At 46.5% G+C, this 16,373-nt stretch overlaps 1 protein-coding gene across 1 annotated transcript in view; it reads left to right on the top strand.

Annotated features, from left to right (window-relative positions):
* Positions 1 to 16,373, top strand: part of LOC124774916 (ATP-binding cassette sub-family C member 4-like) — a 296,627-nt gene that overhangs the window by 55,048 nt on the left and 225,206 nt on the right. Inside the window, exon 3 of the mRNA XM_047249591.1 lies at positions 11,549 to 11,650. Within this exon, the coding sequence (XP_047105547.1) occupies positions 11,549 to 11,650 (102 nt within the window). The remainder of the gene's footprint in view (positions 1 to 11,548; positions 11,651 to 16,373) is intronic.

Here is a 16,373-nt window from a genome sequence, read left to right as displayed (position 1 = left end):
TAAGAACACATCGCCACTTAAAGCTCTTAAAAGGATTTTAAGAATGAAATTTAAATTAATTTCAGTATTAATCAGACTAGCTTTTGAAAGCAACAACTGCGGCTGCTAGTACTGTAACTGCTCCTCCTATTGAAAATGTTCGTTGATGTAGTTCCTACTCCGACCAAGTAGCGATAGAATGTCTGTATACTGTCTGATAAGGAACGTTAAAAAAGAAGTCTGTCCTGCTGCGCTATATTCACACCGAGTGCGTATTAATTGTACCGGCCAGCTCAAATAACCTCATGTTCCCCGACGTGTACGAGCACAGCTACGTGTAGATGCATACAAACTGCTATTATTGCACTAAACATGGTTACAGCCCATATACAGTGGTAGTTTCTCCACTCAAGTTTTCAGTTTACGTAAGCTTTTTTAGAGCGGCAAAGAATATATATAACACATCAGATTAATAACAGAGCGCTGCACACACACACACACACACAAAACACACACACACACACACACACACACACACACACACACATATATATATATATATATATATATATATATATATATATATGCAGCGCTCTGTTATTAATCTCTATCGTTGCACTAATAAAATGTTTCGTAAGCACGTAATATTATTTGGTTTGAAATAAATGTCAAACACGGTAATTTCATGTAATGCTGGTTTATTATAGTCTAAGCACATCCTATCATTGTCGTAAAGAAGTAACCTTTCCCTAAGCTTGGTGGAATTAGTTATGTAAATTTCAGTCAAAGAGTTTGGAATAAGATCAAGATTTCGCCAGTTGCTTTACCGAAATCTAAGTATTTTCCCACAATTCGGTACTAATATTTACTTCCTTTTTCGTTAAATTACTAACAGTCTATCACTTTGGGACAAAGTTCAGTATTCCATTGATAGTAATCAATTTAAGACAAATTTCGGTTCTTTTCCTATCTTGAGTTTCCCTAATGATATACTCAAAGTTGCTAATCTACCTATTTCAAGCTTAATGATTTCCAGCAGAGCGTACAAGAGCACACGTTAAGTTACGACACGAACAAGCAAGCGCTAGAAGCACATTAACAATGTATAGCTTTATCTTCTGTATTCCACGGTGTCCTCAAAGAGTGCTCACAAGGAGTATCCTTTGAGGTCACTTGTACTACTCCGTGATCTATAAGTACACTACTTTGCGATCTACTTTTACTTTAATTTGATACAAAAGGGATTCTATTTTACTTTCTTTTGAAAAAATACTAAGTTACATCATACTGGATTTCTTTTCTACTTCTTTTTACCTTGTTTCTCTTCAGTATACTTACTACTATTCAAGAAATGCTATCACAGTGTGACTTTTTTTTCCTTTTTTTTAAAATTTGGATCCTGGGTTTGGGGTTTGTTTTGGGTTTTGGGTACTATTTTTATGCTTTCATCTTTGCGTCCAAAGGAAGCGGCGTTACAGTACAAGTCGAAACCTTCAGTTTTCAGAACACGAACCACGACATTTAAGTTCCAATAGTTACGATGAAGCAAGATTTTCTTTTACTTGCATCTAATAAATACAATACGGAAGTGATGGAAAAATAGTCGTAAAACACATCTCAAACTCTGGCCACTAGAAAAGTAAGCTTAGAGTTTTCAAATATTAGCATAATAAGCACAGGCTTAAACAATCTGCTATAGGAAATCTAAATGTTAATCATAATTCAGATAATATTACCCGTTTCAGGAGAGACGTAAAATATCTGGCGAAAAACACTGACTAACGAGCTTGTAAATAAGAGCGTAGACTAAACAAACTTAAGAAATACGCTGTTAGTGCGAACAGCTCCACTAAGACAATGTCGGCCAGCCACAAACACTCCCGTACAACACCGTGCTGGTGGTAACAGCAGCAGGTCCCCAAGGCCGAGCGCCACCTCAAACAGCAGACTCGCAATTCGTAAAGCTAAGAGCTGCCAACAGACACCATTCAGGTGAAACACGAGCTGAAGATACAAGTTCAGAAAATATGATTCACTCACGCCTTACTAACTTAATGGCATAAAAACCTGAAATCTGCCTTAATAATAAACAGTAACGTTACGCGAAATTGCACTGAGCAAGTACCGCTGAATAACATACGGTAAAATTATGGCGTAACAAATGCCTCCCCCAAAACAACTTAACTGAATAGGGTGAAATCATTAATTTCAGAAAGTTGCTTGAAATAGAAAAACAGTCAATAAGTGATGTAGGCTGTCCAGACAGAGATTTGTTTGCATCAAACTGAAATTTCTATGAGAAACATGAGCTTGTCTTTACGAGGTGGCACTTAATTGCTACCATTTACATGTAAGGCTTTGTTCCATGACACTTAGATTTCAGAAAGATCTAAAACGCATTTGTAAAAGCATGCATTAGTTCGACAAACTTCCGTAAAATAATTGAAAAATTAAACAATAAATCCAAGAAAATATTTCAAGACGTTAAAAACAACCACTTAATAAACCAGATATACCATTGAGCTTATGAAGATTAACAGCACTAAATACAAAATTTCATTTCATACTAGCGCAACGAGAAACGCTCTGACGGCTCACAGGAAACTAACATTGATTTGAAACCCTCCATATTTACGGTACGAAAACCTCAAGTAGCACTTTGATGGCAAGCAGCCACCGGAAAACAAACACTAACCATTAAATATATCAAGTTCAAAGAGACCATTTGTGGTTAGCAATTATTACAATAGGTGTAAAATTTTTGGAGATCTCTAAAGCGAGAGTCACAGAAGCGGACATATCACAGCGCGAGAGATACCTGCCATTGCTACATAAAAAAGTAGTTATTCCATAATTTCGACTCAATGTAAAACGCCAGCATCAAAAAGTTCGCAGCACGGACAGAAGGAAAGACTATTCAACTGGAGCACACTGAAGGGCGTGGTGAAAACCTCAATGCGATCACTAATAGTACACTCGCAACTAACCAGTCTTCACACAAACAGAGCCAATGGCCCAAGAAGCCGACGGGCCGACTGCTGACCGTGTTGATCTGTCGTCACGTACCCAGCCACTCGCCACTATAGATTCTCCAGCGTGTTTTCAAGATTCCGCGCCAGTGATAATCCACTGGAAGGTAAGGGTAATTCATGCCACCTAGTAGAGTGCCAGCAAATAAAGTCGGAAGAAAAGATGAAAAGTAGCTGCCACGGATCAGCGCTCACAGTTTCCCATACCCAAGCCAGGTGCACTCCCGCGTTTTTCTATGCAAACCTAACAAATTTAATCGTGATATGTTTGCCCTGCTAAATTGTGTACATCCCACAGGTGTTAATGGTTTGGCTCTCGGGCCTTCACCAAAGACTACAACTGAGCCAGGACCTGTCATAGTGACCAAGGCTATCAGGCCCGAAGGATGAAAAGATACCAGTATAGAAGGACCCGCTAACAAACGCCAAAATTCTGAGCTGCTCACATGTCATCTGAGTCATCGCTTGCACTCTTGTCATCCGAATGACGCATACATCCTTTCTGGTCTCCAAACGGTCCCACTTATGTCACCAACTTGTACTGGGTAGGGGTGTGATGAAGTTTGGTTCGTCGGGAGCTCAATTGTGCGGTCATCAGCGCTCGTGCAAAGTCTCAATTTGTACACAGTCCAACTTTTTTCCACGGTCCAATCGAGCCACTGTCACGAATGATGATGATGATGAAATCATGAGGACAACGCAAACACCCAGTACCCAGACAGATAAAGTCCCCAACGAGCCGGGCATCGAACCCGGGACCCTGTGAGCTAGAGGCTCACACTAGCCACCAGACCACGAGCTGCAGATCGGGAGCTCGGGGGGTGAGAATGACCGCTACGTGGTGGTGGGGGCCGTCTTCTTGTATGTCAGGACGGGTTCGACCTCCACCTGGGACGTCTTGAGCTTTTTATCGGTTGAGGAGATGGGTGTGACGTTGTTGACTGCTGTAGAAAATCAAACGGTGAACACAAATGTTTCTTTATTAATTCTTTCAAGTTGGACAGTCATTCAGGGCCGCCCTCGTCTCTGGCTTGGTTTAGCATAGGCTCGTAGTATTCCAGCTTGTATCGGCAGGCGATGTGAACACAGTGTGCGGTTAACACACACTACTGGGGTGGTGGCACGCTGAGTTGGTGTAGCTGGCACGCTCGTCGCCGAGTCGACAGCAACAGCCAAGGCAGAAAGCGGCCCCCTACGGACACGAGGCAGGGCAGCGACACGTTCTCACTTGTAGTAGGTTGCTGAGCTGCCCAGACACTACCTCCGAATCTAAGACTGGAGAGTAGTGGCAGATGGCTGGCGGACTCCGGCGGCAAAAATGATGAAGTGGCAGAGTGTAGGCCGCCAGCGCCTGGGCAGTCAGGCTGTGGTTTCTAGCGTGGAAGCGGTAATGGGGGTGACAACATATTCTTGACTACAAGGTTGCAGTGTCATAGATTGGGCACAGTTACGTTGCACAGCTGGCCGATGACAACGGCTGTCAGGTAGGGGCTGAAATGCAGCTGCACAGCAATGACTGCCTTTCTGTGTCACTGTGCGAATGTCTGGAGCAGGGTCGACTACTGCCGTCCGTGTATTGAGACGCGGTATTGTGTCACACTGCAGAAGCTTCTTGAATCTGGTCAAAGTCCCAGCTCGTTGGAACTTGAGAAACGGCACTACGGAAGTGTCCGCTTCTGCCAAGTTTCTGTCTCAGCCGGGGCATTTTCCGGTAATGGTTAATGCTTTAGTCCCAGAGCTCTGCCCAAGGCGCTGAGTACAGCTGTCTTCTACTCTCTTACAACTCCTTCTTCCTAAGAATAATTCAGCCCCCGAATTTGTACTGAAAACCGTCTGCACCATAAGCACTAATTCACTTTCAAGTATTTAAACTTTGATGTCATCTACTGCACCCACAGTGACACTTGATCCTTCGCACTATTACCACTATCTCACAACCGCTGAGACGCTGTCTTCTCATTTTCATTGTCTTCACTTTAACTCTAACTATCAGCTGAGACTGGTCTGATGCAGCCCTCCATGCTACTCTATCCTGTGCAAGCTTCTTCATCTCCCAGTACCTACTGCACCCTACATCCCTCTGAATCTGCTTAGTGTATTCATCTCTTGGTCTCCCTCTATGATTTTTACCCTCCACGCTGCCCTCCAATACTAAATTGGTGATCCCTTGATGCCTCAGAGCATGTCCTACCAACCGATCCCTTCTTCTAGTCAAGTTGTGCCACAAACTTCTCTTCTCCCCAATCCTATTCACTACTTCCTGATTAGTTATGTGATCTACCCATCTAATCTTAAGCATTCTTCTGTAGCACCACATTTCGAAAGCTTCTATTCTCTTCATGTCCAAACTATTTATCGTCCATGTTTCACTTCCATACATGGCTACACTCCATACAAATACATTCAGAAACGAATTCCTGACACTTAAATCTATACTCGATGTTAACAAATTTCTCTTCTTCAGAAATGCTTTCCTTACCATTGCCAGTATACATTTTATATCCTCTGTACTTCGACCATCATCAGTTATTTTGCTCCCCAAATAGCAAAACTCCTTTACTACTTTAAGTGTCTCATTTCCTAATCTAATTCCCTCAGCATCACCCGACTTAATTCGACTACATTCCATTATCCTTGTTTTGCTTTTGTTGATGTTCATCTTATACCCTCCTTTCAAGACGCTGTCCATTCCATTCAACTGCTCTTCCAAGTCCTTTGCTGTCTCTGACAGAATTACAATGTCATCGGCGAACCTCAAAGTTTTTATTCCTTCTCCATGGATTTTAATACTTACTCCGAACTTTTCTTTTGTTTCCTTCACTGCTTGCTTAATATAGAGATTGAATAACATCGGGCAGAGGCTACAACCCTGTCTCACTCCCTTCCCAACCACTGCTTCCCTTTCATGTCCCTTGAGTCTTATAACTGCCATCTGGTTTCTGAACAAATTGTAAATAGCTTTTCGATCCCTGTATTTTACCCCTGCCACCTTCAGAATTTGAAAGAGAGTATTCCAGTCAACACTGTCAAAAGCTTTCTCTAAGTCTTCAAATGCTAGAAACGTAGGTTTGCCTTTCCTTAACCTAGCTTCTCAGATAAGTCGTAGGGTCAGTATTGCCACACGTGTTCCAACATTTCTACGGAATCCAAACTGATCTTCCCCGACGTTGGCTTCTACTAGTTTTTCCATTCGTCTGTAAATAATTCGCGTTAGTATTTTGCAGCTGTGTCTTATTAAACTGATAGTTCGGTAATTTTCACATCTGTCAACACCTGCTTTCTTTGGGATTGGAATTATTATATACTTCTTGAAGTATGAGGGTATTTCGCCTGTCTCGTACATCTTGCTCACCAGATGGTAGAGTTTTGTCAGGACTGGCTCTCCCAAGGCTGTTGGTAGTTCTAATGGAATGTTGTCTACTCCTGGGGCCTTGTTTCGACTCAGGTCTTTCAGTGCTCTGTCAAACTCTTCACGCAGTATCGTCTCTCCCAATTCATCTTCATCTACATCCTCTTCCATTTCCATAATATAGCTCTCGAGTACATCGCCCTTGTATAGACCCTTTATGTACTCCTTACACCTTTCTGCTTTCCCTTCTTCGCTTAGAACTGGTTTTCCATCTGAGTTCTTGATATTCATACAAGTCTCTTTAATTTTTCTGTAGGCGATATCTATCTTACCCCTAGTGATATATGCCTCTACATCCTTACATTTGTCCTCTAGCCATCCCTGCCTAGCTAATTTACACATCCTGTCCATCTCATTTTTGAGACGTTTGTATTACTTTTTGCCTGCTTCATTTATTGCATTTTTATATTTTCTCCTTTATCAATTAAATTCAGTATCTCTTCTGTTACTCAAGGACTTCTACTAGCCCTCGTCTTTTTACCTACTTGATTCTCTGTCGCCTTCACTATTTCATCCCTCAAAGCTAACCATTCTTCTTCTACTGTATTTCTTTCCCCCTTTCTTGTCAATAGTTCCCTAATGGTCTTTCTGAAACTCTCTACAACATCTTGTTAGTTCAGTTTATCTAGGTCCCATCTCCTTAAATGACCATCTTTTTGTAGTTTCTTCAGTTTTAATCTACAGTTCATAACCAATAGATTGTGGTCAAAGTCCACATCTGCCCATGGAAATGCCTTACAATTTAAGACCTGGTTCCTAAATCTCTGTCTTACCATTATATAATCTGTCTGATACCTTCTAGTTTCTCCAGGGTTGTTCCATGTATACAACCTTCTTTTATGATTCTTGAACCAAGTGTTAGCTATGATTAAGTTGTGCTCTGTGCAAAATTCTACCAGACGGCTTCCTCTTTCATTTCTTAGTCCCAATCAATATTCACCTACTACGTTTCCTTCTCTCCCTTTTCCTGCTGACGAATTCCAGTCACCCATGACTATTAAATTTTCGTCTCCCTTCGCTATCTGAATAATTTCTTTTATTTCATCATACATTTCTTCAATTTCTCCGTCATCTGCAGAGCTAGTCGGCATATAAACTTGTACTACTGTGGTAGGCGTGGGCTTCGTATCTATCTTGGCCACAATAATGCGTTCACTATGCTGTTTGTAGTAGCTTACCCGCATTCCTATTTCCCTATTTATTATTAAACCTACTCCTGCATTACCCCTATTTGATTTTGTGTTTATAACCCTGTAGTCACCTGACCAGAAGTCTTGTTCCTCCTGCCACCGAACTTCACTAATTCCCACTATATCTAACTTTAACCTATCCACTTCCCTTTTTAAATTTTCTAATCTACTTACCCGATTAAGGGATCTGACATTCCACGCTCCGGTCCGTAGAACGCCAGTTTTCTTTCTCCTGATAATGACATCCTCATGAGTAGTCCCCTCCCGGAGATGCGAATGGGGGACTATTTTACCTCCGGAATATTTTACCCAAGAGGACGCCATCATCATTTAACCATACAGTAAGGCTGCATGCCCTCGGGAAAAATTACGGCTGTAGTTTCCCCTTGCTTTCAGCCGTTCGCAGTACCAGCACAGCAAGGCCGTTTTGGTTAGTGTTACAAGGCCAGATCAGTCAGTCATACCGAGTGTTGCCCCTGCAACTACTGAAAAGGCTGCTGCCCCTCTTCAGGAACCACACGTTTGTCTGGCCTCTCAACAGATACCCCACCGTTGTGGTTGCACCTACGGTACGGCTATCTGTATCGCTGGGGCACGCAAGCCTCCCCACCAACGGCAAGGTCCATGGTTCATGGGGGGCACAGTCTCATATTAGTTACATAATATAGCTCTAACAACTCGAATAAAAATAGTGTATATAACGTAGGTCATATCCTACATTTCACAAACAATATTAAAAGCTTTTCTTTTGGCTAACCTAAAAATGAACCAGGTTCTCCCTGAGCTGTACACTTCTGTTCCTGTTAATCTACAGGGTGTTTCATAGTTAATGGCATAAACGCACAGAGTTGTAAGTGCGCGATACTAGAAGCAAAAAAATCTGAGTAAACATAGGGTCGAAAATGCATACCCTAAGAGCTACGAGCAATTTTTAGTCTTCGATACTGTGAAACAAATCTTTTCTACTGAAAACTCTTTGCTTTCCACATTTTGGGAAGTAGTAGTATGGACGAAAGCAAGAAAAAATGTCCAGTAAATATTTGCTCTAAAATGTATACCTTAAAAGTTGGGAGCAATTGTTCAGTAGAAGGGTCATCTTTCCAAGTAGCGAAGATGAGCACATGCTCATAGCTCTTAAGGTATGCATTTTAAATGACATGTTTACTCGACATTTTTTTCTTGTTTTTATGCACAGTACCATTTCTCAAAATGTGGAAAGCAAAGAGCTTGCAGTAGAAGAGATTTGCTTCACAGTATTGAAGATGAAAAATTGCTAGTAGCTCTTAAGGTATGCATTTTCGACCCTATGTTTACTGAGATATTTTTGCTTCTAGTATCGCGTACTTTCAGTTGTGTGGGTTTATGCCATTAATTATGATACACCCTGTATATGCATACTATCCTGTTAGATTGGCACTTTGGCCTAATAAATAATGAAAACTCTCTATAAAAGGAAGGAGCGAGTGGTAGCATTACTATTGTCGCATTCTTTCACTCAATGAACACGAACTATTACACCTTTCTGACACTTATTTCATCTTCAAAACACATCAAGAACGCACATAGTACGTCATTGTAGTATTCTTTGGGGTAACTCATAAAGAAACTTAATATTTAAACTCTAGCTGCCTCTCATTCTGAAAGCATACAAGTAATTTAGTGGTCCCACTTAACTGAGCGCTCCGATACCATGGGCTTACATCCTGGGTCACAGTCGCATTTTAGCTACCATCCTGTGCCCATAACACACATTTGAAAAAGATCATATTACTTCCCATAGAACCCGATATGTTCTCCAGTAATTCCAAATCTGTATTGATGTCGTTGCCTGGTTCTGTATTACTACTTACAGATATTTCAGCGTATACCTAAGTCGTATTGGCATCCACAGTTTACCACATGTAAGACAGGTGCAATGTTGGTACTGGCTTGCGCAATGCTCTGGTCGATGGCAAACCATAACAAATTACATCATGAGACTTAGTGCACGGGGCTGTGTGCCCTGGTAAACTACTTTGTGTGCATAGCACAGGTGTTCTGGTTCAGCTCTCGGGCCTTTACCAAGAACTACAACTGATTCAGTACCTGATATAGTAAACAAACAGAATACAAGGATACTAGGCAGAAAGATATAAGGATACAAGGATTCCACTAGTGATAATCTGGTCAGAGATGCTACTCACATACGAATATGTTGCTGTCCCACTTCAGTCACCATTTGCAGTTTTCTGTCTTCAGAACGAAGCGCACCTCCGTTTCCATCCCCAACCGTCCTGCTTCTGCCACCATTTTGTAGCTGGTTGTGGGTGAGAATGACCGCTACGTGGTGTTGGAGCCGTTTTGTTGTGAGTCAGGATAGCCTCCTCTTGGGATCTCTGCGATGGCTAGGGAGATGGGTGTGACGTTGTGGGCTATTGTAGAGAAACAAATGGTGAACATAAACAGTTCTTCATTAATTCATTGAAGCTGAACATCCATTCAGGTATGCCATCATCTCTGGCTCAGTTTGATGTTGGCTCATAATGCTGAACTGGTAGTGGCAGTCAAGGTAAACGAAGTGTGTGATTAACATGTTATGCTTGAGTGGTGGCACTCTAGACTGGTGTAGCCAGCACGGTGGGAGCTGAGTCGACTACAGCCAACGCAGGGTGCGGCCCCGCTACGATCCTGAGGTAGGGCAGCGACACTTTTAGCCCTGAGTCTAACGCTGGACCAAAGGCTGGAGAGCAACAGAGGGTGGCTGGCGGACTCTGGTGGCAGGTATGACGGCAAGCGGTGCTGCAGAGACAGCAGCAGACTGTCGGCTGCCAGGGCCTGGGCTGTCTGGCAGCAGCTGTTAGTCAGAGCACGGCAGAAGCAGTAGTGGGGCGACATTGCTACGGCTAAAACTCTAATCCTGTGGCAGACACAAATTGGTTGCAACCAGAAGGCCCAGATCTTCGACGAAGACGGAGTCATGAAGGGTTTAAAGGCCACTGCACAGCACTGACTTTGCTTTTCCCTGACTTCGCATTTCTTTGTCACCCCGGAAACGTCTGGAACAGGGTCAGTGACCGACGGCTGTCTGTTGTCACGCGGTAGTGTGGTAAACTACAGAAGCTTCCTGAAGGCTCATCAGCATCCCAGTTCATTGGCATACATAAGCAAAGGTGCGGAAGTGGCGGTTTCTGCTGAGTTGTTGTATCGGGAGGCAGTGATCAATGTTTGAGTCCCAGCACCCCGTCCAAGGCACTGAAAACGGCAGAAGTCTGCTCCTTTACAGTTCATACACTTCAAAAGATGCTGTTTAAAACGTTTGAGGTAGCCTAAGTCGTTAGCCGGTCGCTTATTAATATCTGGTTGCTGAAACACCCAGTGGGTTGTTGTCCTCTCTGAGAGAGAAGATTAATTGTATCACACCCGAAACGGAGAATACGAGTTTACATATCAGAAAAGAAGTCACTGTTTATGTTCGTACAACATGCTTACAGACTTCTTCGAACACTGCAGTACGCCATCTGGTACATTTTTTGTAGTTTGACAGACACTGTGTCAAAAAAAAGACGTATTCGGTGAGGTATACCAATGCATTATAAATGTTTGAACGGAAATGTCTATTCATTATTTCTCCTCGTATCTTGCATGTGTATGTTCTCCACTTATTTCATTTTATTGTGGTACCACATAAATTATATCTGTTGTAAACATGAAACGTAAGGATCTCCCACACACCCACCCACCCACCCACCCACGCACACACACACACACACACACACACACACACACACACACATATGTATATATATATATATATATATATATATATATATATATATATATATATATATATAAATAATTATGGTGAACCAATATAAAAACAGTGATGTCACTGTAAATGAAATAATAATTACATAAAAAAGAATATGCAAGCGCAACAATTAATGTAAAAGTGTTTGTTGCAGGTGGATACGGAAGCTGGTGTGGAAGGGGCACCTGACAGAAGACGATCTCTTTGACAGGCTCGATGAAGACGCTAGTGACGTCTTGGCTGATAGACTGGAGAAGTAAGCTATGTCTTTATCTCTCATGGATGCTTTGTGTCTCATTTGCATTAAAATAAAGATAACTGAGATATGCAGCACACGAAGATTACTGGGAACTGTGACCTCCCCTTGATATCTTGATGGATTTTACATGTGTCCTTACGCCTGACGTGAATTCGGCACTACAGATTCCTTTGTTCTTGAAGACCTCGCAGAAATCGAAAATGCCTGGTTAGTACGATAAAATCTTCTCGGGTTGACAGCCGAGTCAATGCGTCGTTCTCCGGCAACGTTTCAGCAAGTTCCTTTCTTGCCATCTTCAGGTGAAATGTCGGGTTCTCTGCCGCTGACCCTATATGACGAGCCGGGTCCTTGGCTCGGGATGGTGCAGTTTAGACAGATTAGTCATTCCTGCAGTTCATATGGGGGAGAGAATGTATCACCTGGCTTCTTGATTCGTCTATGATGGTGGGCACTTGTAAACGAATTAAACACACTCTGGTGGGGGATTAGTAAAACTTAATCCCTCAGCAGGTCAGGCCAACACGCGGTTGGTCTGTGGTGCGGTTGTTGGCCGAGTCCTCGTACGAGCCGGTTGCGGGAGTGTCCCACTTTCTCGTAGAACCTCCTGGCGGTGGTGCGAATCCTATTTCGAAGCGGAAGGATAGCGGTGTCCTCGTGGAGCTGGCCCGTCGAATAGCGCCTCGGAAGATGCATGCGGTTTTCAGGGCGCACTTCTGTATCCGCTGCAGAGCCACAATGTGAACATCTGCGGCTTTCCCCCAGACCACGGGCGCCTACTCTAACTGTGGGCGAACCAATGCTAGATATAGCGTAATGCCTTGTTGCGGTGGCAGTGACGACTGTGGGTTTAGCAGAGGATAGAGCGTGCGAAGGCGTCCTATTGCTCGCCCTTTGACATCACGAATGTGATGCTTCCAGCTGAGCCTGCAGTCTAGGGTAACCCCTAGGTATTTCACCGTCCCGCTCCATGGGATAGGATCTCCCAGGATTTCGACTGGCGTAAGCCCTGGCGGCAGGAGTCTTCGGGTGAAGACAACCGCCTGACTCTTCGTGGCGTTGAATTTCAGCTGACAATTTGTTGCCCATGATCCCCCTGCGTCGCACCCGCGTTGGAGGCGGTGTCTCAGCACTTGGGCGTTCATGCTGCGAGTGTACAGGGCTGTATCATCCGCGTACAGCGCTAGTTCAACTCCTGCCACCTTCGGAGCGTCGGCAGTGTACAGGGAGTACGGCAAGGGGCCGAATACCGACCCTTGCGGCAACCCTGCGCGTATCTGCCTGTCTGTGGACGTACGGTCGTCGGCCCTCACGTGGAAGTTTCGTTCAGACAGGCACAACCGCCGTAGCGTCATGTGGGACGTCGGTATCCCGTGTTCAAGTAGTCTGAACTCGAGACCGTCGTGCCATAACGAGTCAAACACTCGGCAGACGTCGAGGAACACAGCCCTAAGCTATTCCCTTGTTTCCAGTGATCTCATCGCCGGTTCTACACCCGCAGGACCTGGTGGGAAGTGGCATGTTCTTCTCGGAACCCAAACTGTTCTTGCGGGATTATGCCCTCCTCGGTTGCGAGCCTCATCATACTTCGCCCATACAACCTCTCGAAAACATTCTAGAGGGACGGGAACAGGCTGATGGGTTGGTAGCCCGATACCTGCCATAGGTCCTTGCCGGATTTCGGAATGGCTACGACCTCCGCATGTTTCCATGCAGAGGGGTAGACACCTGATCGGAGGATCTCGTTGAAAACATCGACAAGTTGCCGGTGTAATCTCGGTGGAATGTTCTTCAGCAGGAGGTTTGTGACGCCATCGCTGTCTCCAGCCTTTTTGAGATTCAGCGGGTGAAGCTGTACAGCAACTTCTCCCTCCATTATCGTCTCTATAAAGTCGCCTTCCTCCCTTGCGGAGCGCAAGGTTGATAGTTGGTCTCAGACCCGTCGTATGTGCTCCTCGTCGATGACGTCGGCCACTGGTGTAAAGTTCGCTGCGAACGCGTCAGCCAGAGGACAAGTTTTCGCGTTCGGGTCGCTGGCGAAGTCGTTCCCGACCTGTAAGGGCGGTATTTGCTGTCGCCGGCGTAGGAAGGGCTTTACCACTATGCACCGCTTCGGTGTTGCTCGATTGATGACTTAATCTCCCGTCTCATGCGGTGTAAGTGGCGCTTCGTGTCTGGTTGGCGAGTGAGTTGCCGTTCACGAAACAGTCTGTTCTTCTCAGTGATCGCGTCAAAAATATGGCGCGGTAGCTAGCGCGAGAAGTCTCGTGGCACTTGTCAATGTCTCGGCGTGGCTTCAACTGCTCGGAGTATTCTTCGGGTGAAGAATGCTAGAGCGGCGTCTGCTCCTACCTCCGTGGGGTTTGGCGCGTCCTCGAGGAGCCCGAGGGCTTTCGTCCGAAAGAGCTCGGTGTTCAGCCTGTGATAGTTCGGACGGCTCTCTGGAAGAGAATCTTCGACCACGTCGAGGCCAAAGACGACCAGTACGTGGTCGGAAGACAGGACGTTTCGCGTCTCGGCGGTCGCGAATTGCCCGATGCCCTTAAGAAGAGCAATATCAAGTACGTCCGGTTGTCCCCGCACAGGGAAGTTCGCGGGGTCAAATGGCCCCAGGGTGATCGCGCCTTTACGTTGAACGGCGCGAGAGAGGCGGCTCACGTTGCGGTTGACATTTCGCTGTTCCATTCGGTGTTCCATTTGGCTACGAAAGCTCGCCTCTCCAGCGACAGCAGAGCGTCTAAGTAGGCTTCGTCTAGTGGTCTGCCAGGCTGCCGGTACACCGACACGAAAAGAATCTTTCCGGCGGCAGTGTTGACGGCCACTCCTGTGCTCTCCAGCGCATTAAGCGCCGGCAGCTGCACTCGATGGTGGCGCACTGACTTCTTCACGTAGATGGCAGTGCGCCCCCGTGGGTGACTCTGTCAGCCCGATAGCAGCAAACATTTGCTGCTCTAACGTCGACTCCGGGTTTGAGGAAGGTCTCCTGCACAAGGCAGATGTCGACTTCCTCGTCCCGTATGAATTGGTGAAATTCGCCCTGCTGGGGGTGGAGACCCCTTGCGTAGAACGTGCATATGATTAACCCATAAATATAGTCCTTATCGATTTTAAGGCTGGCTTCCTCCGGCGGTGGCCTGGAGGGCCGCCGTCACTGCTCCCACGAGCACCAGTAGCTGAGTCATCAGCTGGTCGAGCGACCGCAGAAGCGCGGTCAGCTTGGTGGTGTCTTCCTTCGCTGGTTCCGGAAGGTTTGACTCCGTCACGACGTTTCCCGTGGTCGGCAGCGGAGCAACGCGCGGGCGGCTGCCACCTTGTAGCCGCGGGCGCCGGCAAGCCGACTCCCTCGACTGCAGGCGGCTGCGGTGCCGGTGCGGCCTCCCCTGCGGGCGGCGCTACCCTCTGGGTGGGGGCGACCGGCTTCCCCTTAGCGACGTCCGCGAAGCTGCGACTCTGGTTTACGAGGCTGGCACGCTTACCGCGCTTGAATGCGGCGCATCCTCGATAGCAGGCGACGTGGGCCCCGTTGCAGTTGCAGCACTTCGGCGGGTCTTCCTTCTTCTTGGGGCAGTCCCGCGACTGGTGCTCCTCGGCGCACTTGCAGCAGCGCTCAGGCATCCTGCAATATTTTGCCACTTGGTCCATGCGCTGGCAGTTGAAAGACTGGGCTCTCCTGTCTTTCGCACGGAGTCAGGTGTTAGCGTGGCTAAGGCGGCGGCAATTTCCTCCTTTGCCATAGTGACCGGCGGCTCTGCACGTCGTCTCCGTCCTGAGAGTGTGCGGGCGCGGCGCTGAACGTTCGCGGAAATTTCCACTTCCAGCCGGCGGCCGCACGCATCACTCTCGTTCGTCGTCTTCTTCGGTGAAGGGGGGTCGGATGCTGCCGTCGCCCAGGAAACCTCCACTGGTTGGTCATACGCCGCACTCTGCGTCTCACCGAAGCGATCTTCTAGTTTCGGGTCCTCCATGTCGTGTCCGTCAACACAAAGAAAGCGCCGACAATTTTGCTTTTTTTGATAGAGGGTCGCGCCACGTGGATTTTGCCAACCGAGTCCCTAAAAGCTCTAACAGGCTGTTGTCAACACCAGGCCGCGCTGGTGAGCGAGGATACACAAAACGTGTGTCCCTGCTCGAGCGCTTACTACGAAATCACAACCAAAGGATTAGCCTCGGCAGCGTCAGCATGGAGCGTCCTATGCTTCGGCAGCCACAGTGCGAGTGACGCGTCGTGAAAGTGTCGGGTTCATCGGATTCACGTCTCGTCCAGATCTTTATAGCCACTGGACCACGGGCCACTGGACCACGGGCTTCCCTGCATCCGCGGCGCCGGCCGGACCAATCAAGAGCGAGCGGAATCGGCGTGGCGGTGCGTGGTGTGTGTGTGTGTGTGTGTGTGTGTGTGTGTGTGTGTGTGTTTGTGGGAGGGGGGTGGGGGGAGGGAGCCGCGGGCGCCGGGTCCTGTCGTCTCGTCTCGGTGTGGACTGTTCATTCATTCCATCCGCCCCTACCGTCCTGTCTTCATCGGTGCGCTCCCATCTTATACTGTGTTCCACGCGGTGCTGAGTCGGTCCACCGGGATAGCAGCTTCCGGCGCCGAGGATGCAGCGAAGCCCATGGTCCAGCGGCTATAAAGATCCGGACGAGACTTGAATCCGACACTTCGCCTGAAGATGGCAAGTAAGAAACTTGCTGAAACGTTGCCTGAGAACGACGCATTGACTCTGCT

This window comes from Schistocerca piceifrons, chromosome 2 (assembly GCF_021461385.2).
Source record: "Schistocerca piceifrons isolate TAMUIC-IGC-003096 chromosome 2, iqSchPice1.1, whole genome shotgun sequence".
Lineage (NCBI taxonomy): Eukaryota > Metazoa > Arthropoda > Insecta > Orthoptera > Acrididae > Schistocerca > Schistocerca piceifrons.
The sequence above is the reverse complement of the archived record's forward strand: the minus strand, read 5'-3'. Positions and strand labels throughout refer to the sequence as shown.